Below are 16,330 nucleotides of genomic sequence, written 5' to 3'. Positions count from 1 at the left end.
AAAACCACATCTACCTGTTTCAACACAAACATCAGTTGGAATATATATGTCAGTGTGACCACACAAAGTTGTATTCAAACACAAACAATGCAGCCAATCTTATAATAAATATAACACTGCCACCGTGTGGAGAGATTTGGCATGCACACCGAGCGCACCAAGAACCTGCTTATGTGTACATTCATTCGTACAGTTAGTGTGCAGAAGTGAGTGTCCATCCATGCGTCCTAACAACCTTCTATAGTCCGGACCAAAGGCAGACTAGTAGAGGGCTGACTGTGGATCATACTGTCAGCCAATGAGGAGCAGGTGTGAAACTCGCCAATATCAGTGCACATAAAGTGGTAAAGATGATGACACCACCAGAGGCCTGAGTAGTCCACAAATTTACTAACAACAATGCTGCGTGGTGTTTGTGTGTAAGATAGGGAGTAAATATATTATATGCAGCACTTTTATTCACATTTTATATTCATTTTAATAGTAGAATCCTTGGCTGTTAATGTTTTTGAGGTTTCAGTTTCAAAGAGATTGATTAGAGCATTACAGCATTATACCAGCTGCTTTTCTGTTTGCGATGTAAGGCCAAATGCAAATGCTGCAAATGTCAGACTTTGTTGATCTGACCTTTGCAGATAATGCTGCAGGTGCTGCAAAATCCTCAAACCTTAAAGGGGCTATATGTAGTTTTTTTTAAATTAAATTAATCACTTTTTTATTGCCTGTGTGTGAAGGGATTGTAACCTAACATAAAAACGATCCACTTGCCGTGTTTTTCTGTTACCTCTGACAGCCAGTATACTCCAGGTCAGATTTTCCCTTTGCTGTGACTGCATGCGTGCTCCCAAGCCTCTTGCCCATTGAATCTGTGCGGTACACAGCAACAACACCACAGCTAAGGACATGGAGTCAGCTAAAACCAAATAACGACTCCTACACAAACCTCCACGTAAAGATAAAAAACAAGAAAACATTTTTATGTTGCAAAAGCCCATCAGGACAAACGAGAATCAGATCGATGTCGGGTGAAAACACAGTCATCATCGGAAAGGCTGTTTTGGAACTGGAAAAAAACACTAACACAGAGTTGGGTTTCATCCTATTGGACTAGTAAACTAACTTTACTGCAAAGTATGTGAAATATATTGTGATTTTGTGCTTTTGGCTCAAGTTAGATAACGTTAGCAACTGGTTGGCGTTAACGGTGCAAAATACTAGTTGTATGGTTTTCTACATTACTTCACCAGATAATGCGATCCATATTACTATCCTGTGTACCACCGGTATTATGTCAAAGTGTTGATTTTAGCCTGCAAGAAATAATATAACGGATGTGGAGTAATTTGTTTAAACTAGCTTATGGAGATGCAAGGCAGGGGCAGCATGCTAACATTAGCATGGATCTGCTGCTGTTTGCTTAATGTTCAATTTAGAGTTATTGTCCTTTCACAGATACTCAGGTACACAGCTTCTACACCCGTCTCAGTCGCTGTAACTTACGTGACCCATATAATATACAATACTGCAACGTAAGGCGCAGGAACACAACACTGTAGAAGACCCATTCACTACAGTGACGTTACTACAGTCTGTTATAAAGTGTGGCAACAATCTCATTTTTAATATTCAGTCTAGCTAACCCAACGGTTTTCATTATCATCCAATACATTTAGCTGTGCTCACATTGCTGAGCCTCCGGTGAAAGATACACAAAAAGTTATTGAAAAGGGGCAGGGATGCAGTTAATGTAACATTATCATGTAATGAGCACAGATTACTTCAACCTCAAGCTGATAAAAATATTACTGTAATGTTGCAGTGATAGTTTACCTGAGTTTCCAGCACTTCGTGTGAAGCTCATGAGCGGATTTTGCTCGCTCAGACGTTCAAGCACACGTACGAGCACTGCTAATGGCCACTGAAAACTACATAATGCCCCTTTAAGACTGAATTCCTCCTCTATATTAAAATTACATGTGGTCCCTTTAATTTTATGTTTACATGTGTGAAGAAGGAACGAAACAGAAAGGAAAAAGTTAGTATATGAGAGGAGTTAGAGAAAGCACATTACTTTAGTGTATAACAGCAAGCATTTTAGGCTAGTTCAATTATGTGCTGTTGAGAGCCTTTGTTAGTAAATCCGATTAATTTGTGGAAGCCCAGCAGAGGTCCACAAACAATCCTGACACAGTAAGTAAAGTGAGTTTGATGCAAGCTGGCAGCAAGATAATAAAGATATGGAGCAGGCAGAAGAGCTACCTTGAGATAGTGGATTTTTAACTGGCAGGCCTAGAAGAAAGAAAAAACTCACTCGTTAGCTGGTACGTGCATGTGTGTCTTGCTGGGAAAATAAGTGACAGAATACACATGTGGATATGATGAGACATTATTTTTTTATCTGTTCCAATCATCTACCTGCAAACAATAAAATGATCAAAGGCATGACTAGAAAACAGAAGAAATCCTTTTCTGTCATATCTGGTAGCATCTCTGCATCTCAGCCCAGTTTCCACGGCAACCTTACAGTTTCATGAAGACGCTAGCCTCGGATGAAAGTCAAGGTCAGTGTTGGGCGGTGTGACGAGAAACGGGAAATTAAAAACAACAAGGCTTGGTGTCTTGAGGACTGCTGTGAGGAGATGACATTTACACTAAGTATTAAAACACCTGTAGGCAAACGCTGCCCTCGCTCTCTTCCATCTCCTTTTCCTCAGTTGAATCCCACATGTCTTTGCTGTTGTTGCAATGTTTAATAATGAATCCGCCTTCTACCTGAATATTAATAATACGGATGTGAAGAGAGTTTTATTTAAAAATGTTTTCATTTGTTTAAAATGTAACCTCACTGATATAAAGCTGCAGTTAACGAACTGCTAGGGAGCGAGGGTTAGTTGCTATTAATGTCTCCTTCGATTAGAAGATCATAGAAGTGTTTTTACATGAATTGGCTCTATACAATATTGGCAACCATCTTCAACGCAAAACATAGTGTAATTGATTTTTGAATATGTTTTCTTTCAGCCAGTTATTGGTTTTCATTCTCAAAACTTAAACATTAACATCGCATTTACTTTTGAGTTAGTCAAAGTGACCTCACTGCTTCATGTTGCTATTAGCAGAGTACAAACTTTTGAAATCATTTATCAGATGTTAAAAAGGACAAATGCAGTCCAAGAAGCATGACTGAAACAGACCCCGAATAATATTAAAGAAAAATAACACAAAACAGGTCAAATTAATAAAAATATGAGATAGTAGGAAGCTTAACACAAAGCTGTAGAAAATGTTTCCTGCTGTTGGCCTAGTTCAGTGACAATGTGGGCTGAATAAGTTGACAAAAACTACATTTTTTGAATCCCGTGTTATTGTTTTAGGCTTGTCTGATGCACCTATAGGTTATAACTCACACTGTTGAACCCAGAATAATGCACATGTATATATCTGCAACGTTGTTCTTCCGTTCCATATTTATGTATTTCTACATTTATTTATGTTGACTGTATGATTGTATACGTGTAGCACCTTATCACCACAACAAATTCCTCATATGTGTAAAACACTACTTGGCAATAAAGCTCCTTCTGATTCTGATTCTGTTGTTAGATTGCAGAAACAAGTGCTTTGCTGGAAATAGCTTTACACCAGAGTCCAGGGAAATAAAGCAAAATCATTAAAGCTGTTAAAATCATTAATGCCTTTCTGGGCTTCATTTTGACCCTTTACATGACTACTTCTTCTGTATTACTTCTCAAATGGGTTTACTAAATCATGTAAAATAAAACAGGGGTGCACAGTAATTAGGAAAGTCATCCATTTTGACTTGCAGATTGAACTTAGAAGTTACTCTGCCATGAAAAAAACAGCCGTAATTGAATATTGAAGAAACAACCATTAGTGCTAATCTTCATTTAGCCCTGCAAATAACTTTTGAGGGTTCAGGTTCAGATAGTCGCCTTGGCACCATTATGAATGACCATATTACGAATTATTATTTGCAGTTTTTTTCATAACCTTGCTTATATATATGTATATATGTGAGCGCGCGCGCACACACACACACACACACACACAGGATTTCCCTTTCAAATCAAGAACATTCATTTTTAGAGCCAGGAGAGAGTGGACAAGGTTACCATGGTGACAGGAGAGAGGAACACAGTTTTGTTAAAGTGAGGCATGTGTGGCAAAGAACATCTACTTATGCTTTGACTGAATGTTACAAATTTACAACCCGAGTCGACCTCCCTCTCTGTCCTCACCTCAAACTTCTGTCGGAGCTCCAGGTTGACGTCGTCCACCTCGGGGATGGGGACGTTATAATACTCTCCCTCCTCCTGGTTCAGCAACTTGTACCTAGGAGAGAAAAAAGACAGACAAAAGTGAATCTGTGTTTTTTTTTTGTTTACTTTCCTTTGAATCTATCATCTGTGTCATCCTCTTCTTCTGTCTACTCACACCGCGATACAACTTAACATCTCTGCACCACTTCAATCTTAAGTATCTGTCTTTGAGTGTTTGCAGGTCTGCTCTCTGTCAGGAGTGCTAACTACTTCCTTTCTAATGTACACATCCTCTCGCCACTTGCCTAATGACCTGGAATGTACACTACAATATGCAGACAAACACACGTAGAAGCACTGTAGCAGCCGACGCCAACCATTTTCGTTGCGAAACATTTTTTATGCGCAGGTATTTCCTGGAGCTTCTCTATGTAACTCCAAGCAGCAGTCAATCAGCCTCGGTTTAGGCGAGGTGGTGGCAGGTATGCTAACATGGGAGAGTGACTTTAACGTCTCTATGAGTGTGTGTTTATCAGTGTGAGACAAAGCAGGCAGACAAAGACAGAGAGATGAGGAAATGACGCCAGCAGGTGCTCTTGGTCAGAGTGAATGGGGTTCAGCATTCAGCCAGGGGTCTTTACCCTTGTTTTACGCACAATGTGCTGCTGTTTTAGTGATGGTGGTTGGCTGGTTGTGGCCGGTGTAGTATCAAGTTAACAAGCTGGCTATGAGTAATAATAATAATTATGTTATTGTACCCTTGGGGAAGTTCAGCTCATGAGGAATGTGAGAAAACAGGCTCTTTCCCTAAACTCCAAACAAAACTTTGCTCTTGAAAACCATAATTTCTGTAAATGTTTGTTTAAAGGTTTAAAGGACCAATTGTTATTTGTGTTAGAAGAATCCTTTAAGGACCGTTACCTTTTTAGAGCTGAATTTAAAATATGATAAGAGCTTCTGAACTTCTAATGACCACTTTCAGTTTCACTGCGATTAGCTCTCAGGACAACTGTGGAACAATTTACAAAGCAATCCACACTACCTATGTTTAGTATTTATTAATTATTCATGTTCATATTTTTTTGTTAAACTTAAACTTGCTCCAATAAAATGTATATTATTGTTCTTCAGCATCCTGCATTTTTTTCTTAACTGATTAAATAAAGGTTATATTACCAATACACTACCAGAATATTACAGTTTTTCTCAGTCGCTTTGGTATATTTCTCAGGTCAGATGTGCAATTCTCAAAACTACTTGTTCAACCTACACAACATCTAGTCACTTGTGCACACCATAGAAGCAATTTCTCCCTCTTTTGGACAAATTGCAAATTTTTGGCACATTCATGCACATTATTACGTTCAAGTGTCTGCTGTTTTCTACATTATCAATTGCTTATGTCATCTTGATCAATTGCTTATGTCATCAATGATCTCAACAGTCTCCTTTTCACCAATGCCTAAAACATCAAGGCATTAGTTCATTGCACAAATCACTACAAGAAAAATGGTTGAACCAGTTGTCATAATCTGTCAAGCATATTTTTGATACACGTCTATTAGAGTGTCCTGAATTGATGAAGATATCCACTGTCTTTCGGATGGCACCGACATGTTCACTGACACAAATATTTACTTTTGAGAGATAAACTAAGGTGAGTTACAGGCTTTTGCAGGTTATCCACTGTGTGATGCTGTTTGAACAAATTGTTCAAAGTCTCCTTTTACTAAAATAAAGGCCACCATTACTACACTTTCAATCACTTGTCAGTTTCGGCAACACTGGTTGTGACACTGGAATAATACTTTGCACGCGGTTTTCTGTGTAGGTACTATGTTACTGTAAAGTATGACATCCTCGATATGACAACTTCCTCACACCAGCTGATGTTCTGGAGAATCTGAATCTCCCAGTTGTTGGAATGAGTAGAAGTGAAAGACGACTGACCATCCACAGACGGGAGCTTTTATCAGCTCGGACACTCCAAACGACATGGCGCCCATGAAGTCGTTACGGGTGGTTCGGTCCCAATCCCACACCTCAATGGACAGACGCCGGTCCTTATCTGATGCTTTCAGCTTACTGGGGCACACAAGTACACACACACGGGAGAAAGTTTCAAAATATGACAACAGAGGTTAAAACATCTCCTTAAGATCTACTTTCATTTTGTAACCTTTGATTTGACTGAATTAACTTGAACTATCACTAAAATGATCTTAAATAAATAAAGACACAGAAAGGCACAACAGCAGACACACACACACTCACAAGGTGAAGGACTCATTCCAGCAGGGGTTGAGAGAGGAACGGATGGTCCTGGTCTTCTGTTTGGTCTCATTCTTTGGGTCGGGGGTGAGCTTGAGTTTAACATAGGGGTCTGATAAACCATTTGGATCCATAGGAATAAGGTTCCTGGCTTCACCCACTAGAAGGAAATGAGACAGAGAGGGGAAATTTATTTTTAAATTTAGGGAAAATGTGTGTGTGTGTGTGTGTTTGTGTGTGTTTGTGTGTGTTTGTGTGTGTGTGTGTGTGTGTCTTTGAGCCCTGAGGCAGATCCAGACACTCTGTGACTCCACACTGACTCAGGGGGTTCAAATGGACAGAGAAGGGAGAGTAGTGAGTCACTGCACGTCACTCCAAGGCCGGACAGCAAACAGAAATATCTGAGCTTCAGTCCCAGCAAAATTGCTTCTCTTTACTATATATGTGGACTTAGATTACTGATCTCATGCCAGTTTTGAATCTTTGCAAGTTGACGGGGGGAAAAAAGAGACAACAGCTCACCCGGTATCAGACTGGAGCGATAGGCTAAAATATACAACATTTTGGATGCACTCCACTAGATCTAAATAAGGAATTCGAAATGAATGTGTTGCTATGAATAAACTATAATAGATTCTATATACTCTATGTTTGATGATGGCTGATGCCTGATGTGTACATAGCATTTATTTTGTTGCATATTCTATATTGTTGTTGCGAATTTTGTTTATTCAATGTGCTTAGTGCTTCTTGACTGTCTCTATAGACACTGTGTGTTTAACTTCATCAAGCCATGTTCTCTTAACCTTTTGTACTGGTTCATTCACTCGCTACTTGGTCTTCCCTTGAAGAAGTTCTCTGACCCAAAGTTTGGAAAATAAAAAGATTTTGCACAGATTTGAGTGCGCGGATGCTTTTTTTTCACTACCATAACCACTGTAAAGGATGCCTTCAAAGAATATTTGGTAAGTTATAAGATAGATAGATAGATAGATATTCTGTCCTCAGTTACTCAGCACATACGCTGATAACAGGTGTTGCGAAGCAAAACATACTCTCTAAATTCACTTGAAGTTGACAGTGTGAAACAGCACCAACTGGATTATAACACTGGTGGGTGTTAGGCCGCACGCAAATGTAAAATTAACAAAAACAAGAAATACTACTTGCCCATCTCACAAAGTCTGCCATACATTCTGTTAAAACAAGTAAATAAGGTGCTAGTAAAGCGAGACTCTCAGATGTGGGAGTGGGAACAGATTTCTTGTAATTTAATGTCTCTATGTTATTCATGCACAAGGTTATAGGCAATAGGTGAGCAGATAATGCGAGGGAGGTGTGACGTTTCCCCGTGTGATAACTAACGAGTGGGAAAAAAAGGAGTGCCGTTACATAGCAACAGGAGCATGGGTACAGGGTGGTGAGAGCATGCCACCTTCACCATGGCGACAACATCTACTCTAAGTGGCCAATGGGCCGAGTCCACCGCTGCCCCACTTACCAACATCATGTGAACGCACACAGGAAGGTCACATACAACATGCATTAAACCACAAATAACAAAGGAAGGAAGAAAGAGAACAACAGGCTGCATAACACAGACAAATCAGTCTTAAATTTCTGACACAAACACATGACAAAGCTATAACAGACGGAGAGCAGAAACAGGATCATCATACTGATGCTCTAAAACTGTGTTTATCAGCTCCAACCTCCCCACTCTGCATATTTAAATGTAATCAGACAGTGAACAAGGAGGAAAAGGCTGTAATCTGACTGCTTCAGAGAGTCACTGTGAACTTTCGCACAAGGACATGCTCATGAGATTCTTCACTAAAACAGTGGTAATGTATTATACTCTGAAGCATAAATATTCCAGGACTGAATACAAAAGCATACGCAAACATTAGAAAAGGCAATGTCAATTAGAGTCACCGCAGCTCATTTAGTTCTGTCACTCCTGCCAGGTCTTATTTTGTTTATGTTTAGCTGTTTTGTCATCGCTGGATGTGACAGTAATGTTTGCAAGGCAACATGGTTTTAAGGGATTAAGAGGACAACAGAAACAAAGACAAATTAAGGCTTGGTGTTTATTGGATTAGAGCTGAAACGATTAGTTGATCAACAGACAACTAAACAGCAATTATCTTTGTTTATCATTTAAGTCCATTTTAAAGCAAAAATGCCTGAAATCCACCTTCCAGTTTTTAAGATATTATCTTTGGGTTTTGGACTATTGGTCAGACAAATAAAGCAATTTCAATGTGTTTTTACTGTTTGCTGACATTTTAAAGACCAAATGGTCACCCCAAAATGTAAAATAATTGTTTAGGAAGGAATAAGGTGGTAATGTTATTATATTTCTTGTGAACTTCACACTTTTTCATGCTCTTCCAGTTTTATGCAGTAGAGGGCAGTGTAGGTTTCTCTTTCTTTGTTGCATGTGTAGCAAAAAAACGCAGCGTCAGAAGCTCCTACCTTGTTCATCAATGTGTTGCTTCAACCCCATAGTTCACTCCTTATCCAATCCACTAATCTCCCTACTGTCTTTGTGTTTCTCTCTCACATCCACAAGCCCCCCCCCCCCACAAACTAATACACAATGTCACACACACACACACACACGCACAATGAAGTACGAGGAGCAGAAGGAAAATCTCAGCATCCCACGTTCTCAACTAAATCCTCCCCTCTGCTGGCTGTGGTGGCGTTAAAGGCATCACTCACTTCCATGGCAACGCTGGCGTCAAACAACGCCAAAGCAACTTCAACAAGCCTGTAAAAACGTGAATGCTAACACACACACACGCACGAAGATAAACAAACACAAAGAGAAACATACGACGATGGATGGGTAGAAGTGTGTGTGTACGCAAGTTACATACACAGTAAATTGTAAATTGTAGTATTTGTGCAAGTGTGCCGTCCCCCCCCCCCTCTCTCTCTCACACACACACACACACATACATAGTGAAACATAATCAGCAGTGATCAAGGATCATCTCTGCTGTCTGTTGTTGCTTAGATACAACAAGAGCTGCTTGCCCCCCCGCCTCCCCTCGCTCCTTATGTGTGTGTTTGTATGCTCTCCTGTGTACTGTGTTTGTGTGTTTTGTCTTTATCTTTTACTTGTTTGGGGTAAAACAAACATGATATAGACTGAAAAAGCAGACTAATCCACACTCACTGAAGCGTGGTGTTTTGTTTACATTACGCAAATACGCATCCCAGGAGAAGCAACACTACCTTACCACCATGCATCCACTCAGCTACTGTCGTGCAACCATCCTGCACTGGGAAGTTCTGCTTTTCCCAAATGTACCTACATAAACAATGGCACTTGTAGAGCCTGGATCCTTTGTAGTTTAGAGATAACGAACAAAGTTCAAGTTCAAACAAGATGAAACTTCATATGGTCATCTAAATTAACCATTCCTTATGATATTTTGGTGATGTTCTTTGGAGGCGTAAACACTGTGAAACAGACAAAGAAGATGAAACACGCATCCATGCTATCATTATCTCCTGTATCTGAACTGAATAAATGCTTAATAAAAATATGCCATGGCTAAAAATGAAACATATCATTTGGAACTCAGGGCGGCTGTGTGCAGGGCCGACAGTGTAATCCTCCGAAAAGGCTTTGAAATTCAAATGTGTTGTTGCATAACAATGCCATGTGCAACCAATGAATGCCTGATAATCTGGGGGAAAGCGGCACGGCCAAACGAGAGCTGGATGGGTCCCTGCAGTGCACTGACAGGGAACTGAATGCAGACGTCACACACACAGTGGAGGGAGAAGGAACGCTAAAATGACCTTAAGGCTTCTATTTATGTGTGTCGACTTTTTAAGGAAGCGCAATTAGGAAATTTAACAAAGACCGGCTTTAGAAAGAAATGATACTCTTCAGTGAAACATGAGTGGTGCTTTGAGGTTTTTTTTTATTCCACCCACACTCCCATATAACAAAATTCATTGAGCACTTGCAGTACTGTGTGCTTTATTTCAGTGAGAAAGGGTTTAAGTGAATTATTGCAAGGCTTGAAGAATAATGTGATCTGCTAAGTCAACAGCCAAATGCAGAACAATATACAGTGACAATATACAGATCAAAACAAAATCCATTTCTTCAGCTGAGATGTAACACTTTAACTTATAACTATTAATGCATTTGTCAACAATTGACCGTTCCCTAATCTGTCCCATGAACAGTGCATGTCCAGTCACAGCTTAGCAAGTGTAACTAGACAGCTTCTGTTTTTTCCACATACCAAAATAGTATTCACTGAGATGCAGTATGATACATACTCGACATCTAAATAGTTTGGATGGTAGTATATTTGCATTTCAAAAACAAAAAATGCAAGCGCAAAAGTGTTGGGTTACAGTTCTATCTCACACAGGCTCCGCCCTCTACTGGAAACTATGGGTACTACCTCCTCCAATCACACGCACGCTCTTGCCCACTGAAATTTTATCGTGCACGTAGCCGACCAATAGGACGTCGCTACTGATACGTGCGTGACGTATAAATAGCAGTGCCCCTACTGCCTCATCGTCCTTTTTTCTTCAGCAAACAGTGAACTGCTCACTGAATTCTTTTTTTTTTTTTAAAAAGAAAAAGAAGTGTGACAGAGGGACAGAGGCTGATGCACACCACCAGACCTCCTCCCTTCGTTATGTGTCCAGCATGCATTTATTTGTGTTTCATGTGCTGCTTGTGTACACACTGAAAATACTGTGAATGTTCAACTGATTTAATACAGTACATTCTTCCTAAAGAGCATTCTCCTCCCCACCGAACCCCCCCCCATCTTCGGCTCGGTGCATAACGCGCTTCAGTCTCCACAAAACTGCAAGTTCACCAATGCTAAGCTAATGATCCGACCTACAGCCCACACTGCTCTCCTTGCTAGGCTTGAGAGAGACAGTGGGAGGGCCCGGGAGCAGTTGGAGACTGCACAACAATGTGGTTCAGCAGATCTGAGCTTGCTTCGGGAGAGTGGATCTGTTTGCCAACACCCGCTTCCTGCTGTGGTACTCAATTCAGCCACAGGACAGCCCACCCTTGAGGATGGACGCGTTACACACGCGCCATTGCCAGAAGGGCTGCTGTTTGCATCCCCCCCCCACCCCATCTCATCCCTCCAGTTAGGTGAGGCGGGAATGCTCGTTCGTCATTCTGGTAGAAGTGACGCAGCCTACAGTAACAGAGCCCTGGCCTGTACCTATGGTCTAGGGGGCTTTGTCACAAGGGTGAGGCTTCATATGCACAATGTGTGTCTCTCGGCGTCTCAGTAGGACTTGTGCTTGCGTTGGTGGCTCTAATATCTGCACCTTATGAGCCCCTGGAGCAGTCCTCATTGAAAATGCTATCTCTTGAACAGCCCTGCACCTTGCTCTCACCTCTGCTAAGAAGGTGAGTGAGCTGTGTGCCTGTCGGTTCACCCCAGCTGCATGCTGGTTCTTGGGGTCCACAGTGCAGCCAGATTGCGACAACACATCTCCTTTGTTCTTAACAACATAAGGAGCATGTTCAGGTCCAGGACAATAAATCTTTCTACCTCCCTACCCCACTTAGGGTGCAGGGAGGTGAGAGTGCATCTGTTGTGTCCATGTAGGCTAATGTCCTATGTAGAGCACACAGCCCCCATTCGATGCACTGGTCAGCTGTTCGTCTGTTTCAGTGATAGTGCAGTCAGTAAAACCCTGTCCAAAAAGAGCCTGGCCAGCTGGCTTTGTGAGTGAATCTCCCAAGCCTGTACACGTGCAGGAACAGACCCACCATTAGCAATGCATGCACATTCCACTCGGAAGTGTGGAAGTGTCTACGACCCTTTTTAAGTGGGGTGTCTGTCGAAGAGATCTGCACAATGGCATCTTGGCCCTTACTGTGCCCATTTCTATCTCTTGGATATGTCGGGCTCCTTCTCGGGATCCAGCTCGCAGTGTGACCTAGGATCTGAAAAGTGAGGATCTGGTCACTACTGGGTGTAGAGGGGGAACATACACTGGCAGTGCCTGACGTTTCAGTGAGAAGTCAGGGCAGTGCAGGTGTTAATGGTCATGCCAAGCCCCTAACGGTCTAGCGACCTTCTCAGAGGTGTCCTGTGGCCGACCGGGTTGGTGTGGTGGACTTTGACTTGTCTAGGGCAGACAGTCATCGGGCCTGTGTGAGATAGAACGAAGGTTACGATATCGTAACCCTAGTTTTATAAGCACAGGCGGAGCCCTCTGCCGATGAGCCCTGTCGCTCTGACGCCGTCTGCTGAAGAGGCGGTCGGATGCTGAGACAGTAGGGACACTGCTTTTTATACGTCATGCACGTATCGGTAGCAATGTCCTATTGGTCGGCTACATGCACGATAAAATTTCAGTGGGCAAGTGCGTGCGTGTGATTGGAGGAGGTAGTACCCATGGAGTCCAGTAGAGGACTCCGCCTGTGCTTATAGAACTAGGGTTACGATATCGTAACCTTCGTTACAACTCACTCTGCATTTATTTGTGAATTGGTTTTTACAGACATGAGTCACGTGACATTTTAAAAGCCACGCATTTGTGGATTTTGTGCGAAACATCGGTGGAATTCGCCAAAGGAATCCACACAAACAGGTGGAGATTAACAAATATATTTCCAGTGAAAAAAAAAAGAAGCTAAATGTTCATGATGTACAAATGATGAGCTGTAAAGTAGAGGCACAGCTACGGATCCAGATTTACAGATTCAAACCACTGTGCATTTATTTGTGCATCGTGTGTAGTTCAGTTATGTATCCGGACATTTGTTTGTGAACACTTGAGACTTTTTAATGCCATAAAAAAAGCCTGGTTCACAACTAGCACATACACTATGTAGTATTTTCCCCACTGTATATAAGAGTGTTGGCAAGCGTTAGCAGCTCTGTCCTGCTCTATTTGATTTGGGTAAGCTTACTCGCCAATAACCCCAGCCATTGTTACCAGCATTACGTTTACCAAACACACTGGTTAGTCCTCATCCTAAAGGCGTTTTCTCTTGATGTTGTGATGTTAAAAGTGAAACATACTGTTTAAAAATGCTACAATTTGAACCTCCAGCTTGCTTGTCCAAATAGGTAAGCTAAGCATGTTAGAAATAAATAACAGTCTGATGTTAAATTGTCTTTGTCATAACACTACTAGAACCGCACTACAATACAAAAATATTGCAGTTCTTTATTTCTTAAACCCCCACATTCATAACTGGTGTATAAACAGCTAATGAATGATTGACATAACATAGCTGTAATAATGAATAATACACAGGTAACACATACTAATAATGTGTTACATATAAAAAATGTATTCTTGTTCAACCAAGCTTTAAACCTGAGGCAAGCATGTCAGCAGTGGGTAATCTCATCCTGAGTAAACCGCTGTGTGTTCATTTTGTCCCAATCCTCAGATGCCCTATGAGTGCGTGTGTGTGCCTTTGTATCTATCCAGCCAGGTCATGGCGGGACGTTTGCATGTTTACCTTTCCTTAAATCTCCAGAATAAACTCCCTCTCATGCCCACAGGCTATTTATGTCACTTTTGCTCAAAGACACTCAGATCAGGGAGAGGACTAAGAGAAGCGTGAAGGAGGTAATCAGTGGGAGGGAAGGAAAGATGGAGTAAATAAGAGGAAAACAAACAAAAAAAGCAACGAACATTCCAGCCGAGGTAGGAGAGGAGCATAAGAGTCAGAGGATCATGTGGTAGAAGAAGCAGGGAATGAATACGTTAGAGCCAGAAGGGAAAGAACAAGTAACTTAACTGAGCTAGTTGAAAAAGAGAGGACGATAGCAAAAAAGGACAGCTGTTGATGTCTTACTGAAGAAGAAAAGGAAGGAAGAGAAAGAAGATGACTAAATGGACAGGAGCTCAGCAGGTACAGAGGTAAAAAGGGGTGACGAAGCGGTGCTGAAGTCTCAGAGGAACACGCAGGAGAAGATGAAGATAACAGGAAATGTCAATATTGGAAGAAGGGATGGAGGGGGGTGGAGGTGGGTTACTGAGAGAAAGAGCCTGGGAGATGTGTATGTTTTCTTCGCTGGAACGATTTAATCAAGTTCACATCGGTGCGGTGAACCACAAAGGCCCGCCACTTGTCTGTGGGAGCCAGGGAAGAGCCGGAGAACAAGCTGAGGCTCCACTGTTCAGACTGCTGCCGTTCGAGAGGGGGAAAAAACACTGCTACACACACTTCCTCTGCCTTCTCTCCCTCCTGCATTATTCTCAGTATTGATCTTTATCTTCTTGTCTCTTTCTCCATCATGCATACTGTCAATTGCAGCCCAAGCTTTGTCTCTCTGCCTTTACATCAATTTAATTTAATCTGGATCCTGATTAGTGCTGATTTTTCTTTTTTAAAGAAGACAGATCGAAAGCTTTGTACGATACCTTCCCGGTAAACAGTAGACAAAGTTTGCAACTAGCTAGTGAACACAGTGTGGCATTTAGCAGTTAAAGAGCCAGATATTTCTCTCCGGAGTTGGTTAAGACCAAAAACAGAGCTATAAAGAACGAAAGTGAATGCTAATGTTGCTCCACTCCGCTTCTGGGTGTGTAAAAAAGCAACTGTTAGCTAACAAATTCGCCCATAAAAACTGTACGAGGTGTGTCAACAGCTTGGTCAATCAATGAATGCAGCTTTAAACTTGATGAGAAAATGAGTAAGTGAGCATTAAATAAAGATTAGTGCTGAAATCATTAGTGAATTAGCAATTTTAAAATCAGTTCATCTTTCAACTTGTTTATCAAGCTAAATCGCCAATACATTGCTGGTTCCAGCTTCTCAGATATGAGGATTTGCTGCTTTTCTCTCTCTCTCTCTGGACTGTTTGTCACACAAAACAAGCATTTTGAAGATTGGGAAATTGTGACTATGTATTTTATTACAATTTTGACATTTTTGGCTACATGACACATTGATTGATCGCATAAATAATCAACATCTGAATCAATGAACACTCTGACAAATAGAGCTGCCATACGATGAAGGGAAAACAGACACAGAAGTCTAGTAGCAGGTGCTGCAGAACATCCTGTCGTACGTTTTCTGGAAGTTGACACACTGTGAAGCGGCAGCAACACTTCCATAAACACTGGTGGGTGTTTTTGTGTGTGTACGCTTAAATCAAGGACAACAATCCGAAATGACTGAGGTAACCATGTCAACGAGACCACCGCTGTCATCACTGTAAATTCACCAACATGGTTATAAAACAGGACATGCAACTGACAGTGTTTCAAAGTAGATCAGACCGTGTTCAGTAGTAAAACAGACAAACGAGCTAGATGTTGTGTACAACAGGGCAAATAACAAAGACATAATAAACTGAAAAGCAATACAAGCAGAGTGAACAAATTATATAAGACTACTGTGAAAACAGCTTCCTCTCCTTTTCTACTTCTTTCCATCTGGAAGAACATAAACAAACAAACAGATCCATATTTTTATGAAAGCAATATATTTCCAAGTCAATCACACGCACCACTCTGTTTATGCTGTAGCTGGAGGTTATTCCTGTCTGATCCCCTCTTAGTTAGAAACACTTTATTGGCCTCAGCACTCATATTCCCTCGCTACCACTGTCTCCCCATGTTTGTGAGAGAGAGAGAGAGAGAGAGAGAGAGAGAGAGAGAGAGAGAGAGAGAGAGCGAGGCTGTCGAAGCGACCCAGCAGTCATTTCTCTCCCTGCCAATGGGGTTTTAACACCGGAGAGTTGTCCACTCCAGGTGCTGCTCTTGACTGACAGGATAATTTGCAGGTG

General features: G+C 41.4%; 1 protein-coding gene across 2 annotated transcripts in view; it reads right to left on the bottom strand.

Annotated features, from left to right (window-relative positions):
- The window catches only part of si:ch73-374l24.1 (protein kinase C alpha type), a 128,145-nt gene that overhangs the window by 16,308 nt on the left and 95,507 nt on the right, over nucleotides 1–16,330 (bottom strand). The window contains exons 6-9 of one of the 2 annotated variants that reach the window (XM_038700145.1): nucleotides 6,555–6,711; nucleotides 6,231–6,365; nucleotides 4,260–4,353; nucleotides 2,260–2,289 (exon numbers count right to left, since the gene is read on the bottom strand). In XM_038700145.1, coding sequence (XP_038556073.1) covers nucleotides 2,260–2,289; nucleotides 4,260–4,353; nucleotides 6,231–6,365; nucleotides 6,555–6,711 — 416 coding nt within the window. The remainder of the gene's footprint in view (nucleotides 1–2,259; nucleotides 2,290–4,259; nucleotides 4,354–6,230; nucleotides 6,366–6,554; nucleotides 6,712–16,330) is intronic. The other variant, XM_038700150.1, reaches the window with a different exon arrangement.

Source organism: Micropterus salmoides, unplaced genomic scaffold, assembly GCF_014851395.1.
Source record: "Micropterus salmoides isolate LMB-PRFRI ecotype aquatic unplaced genomic scaffold, ASM1485139v1 Ms_hic_scaffold_10, whole genome shotgun sequence".
Classification (NCBI taxonomy): Eukaryota; Metazoa; Chordata; class Actinopteri; order Centrarchiformes; family Centrarchidae; genus Micropterus; species Micropterus salmoides.
Note: the sequence above shows the minus strand (reverse complement) of the source record. Positions and strands in the feature narration are given on the sequence as shown.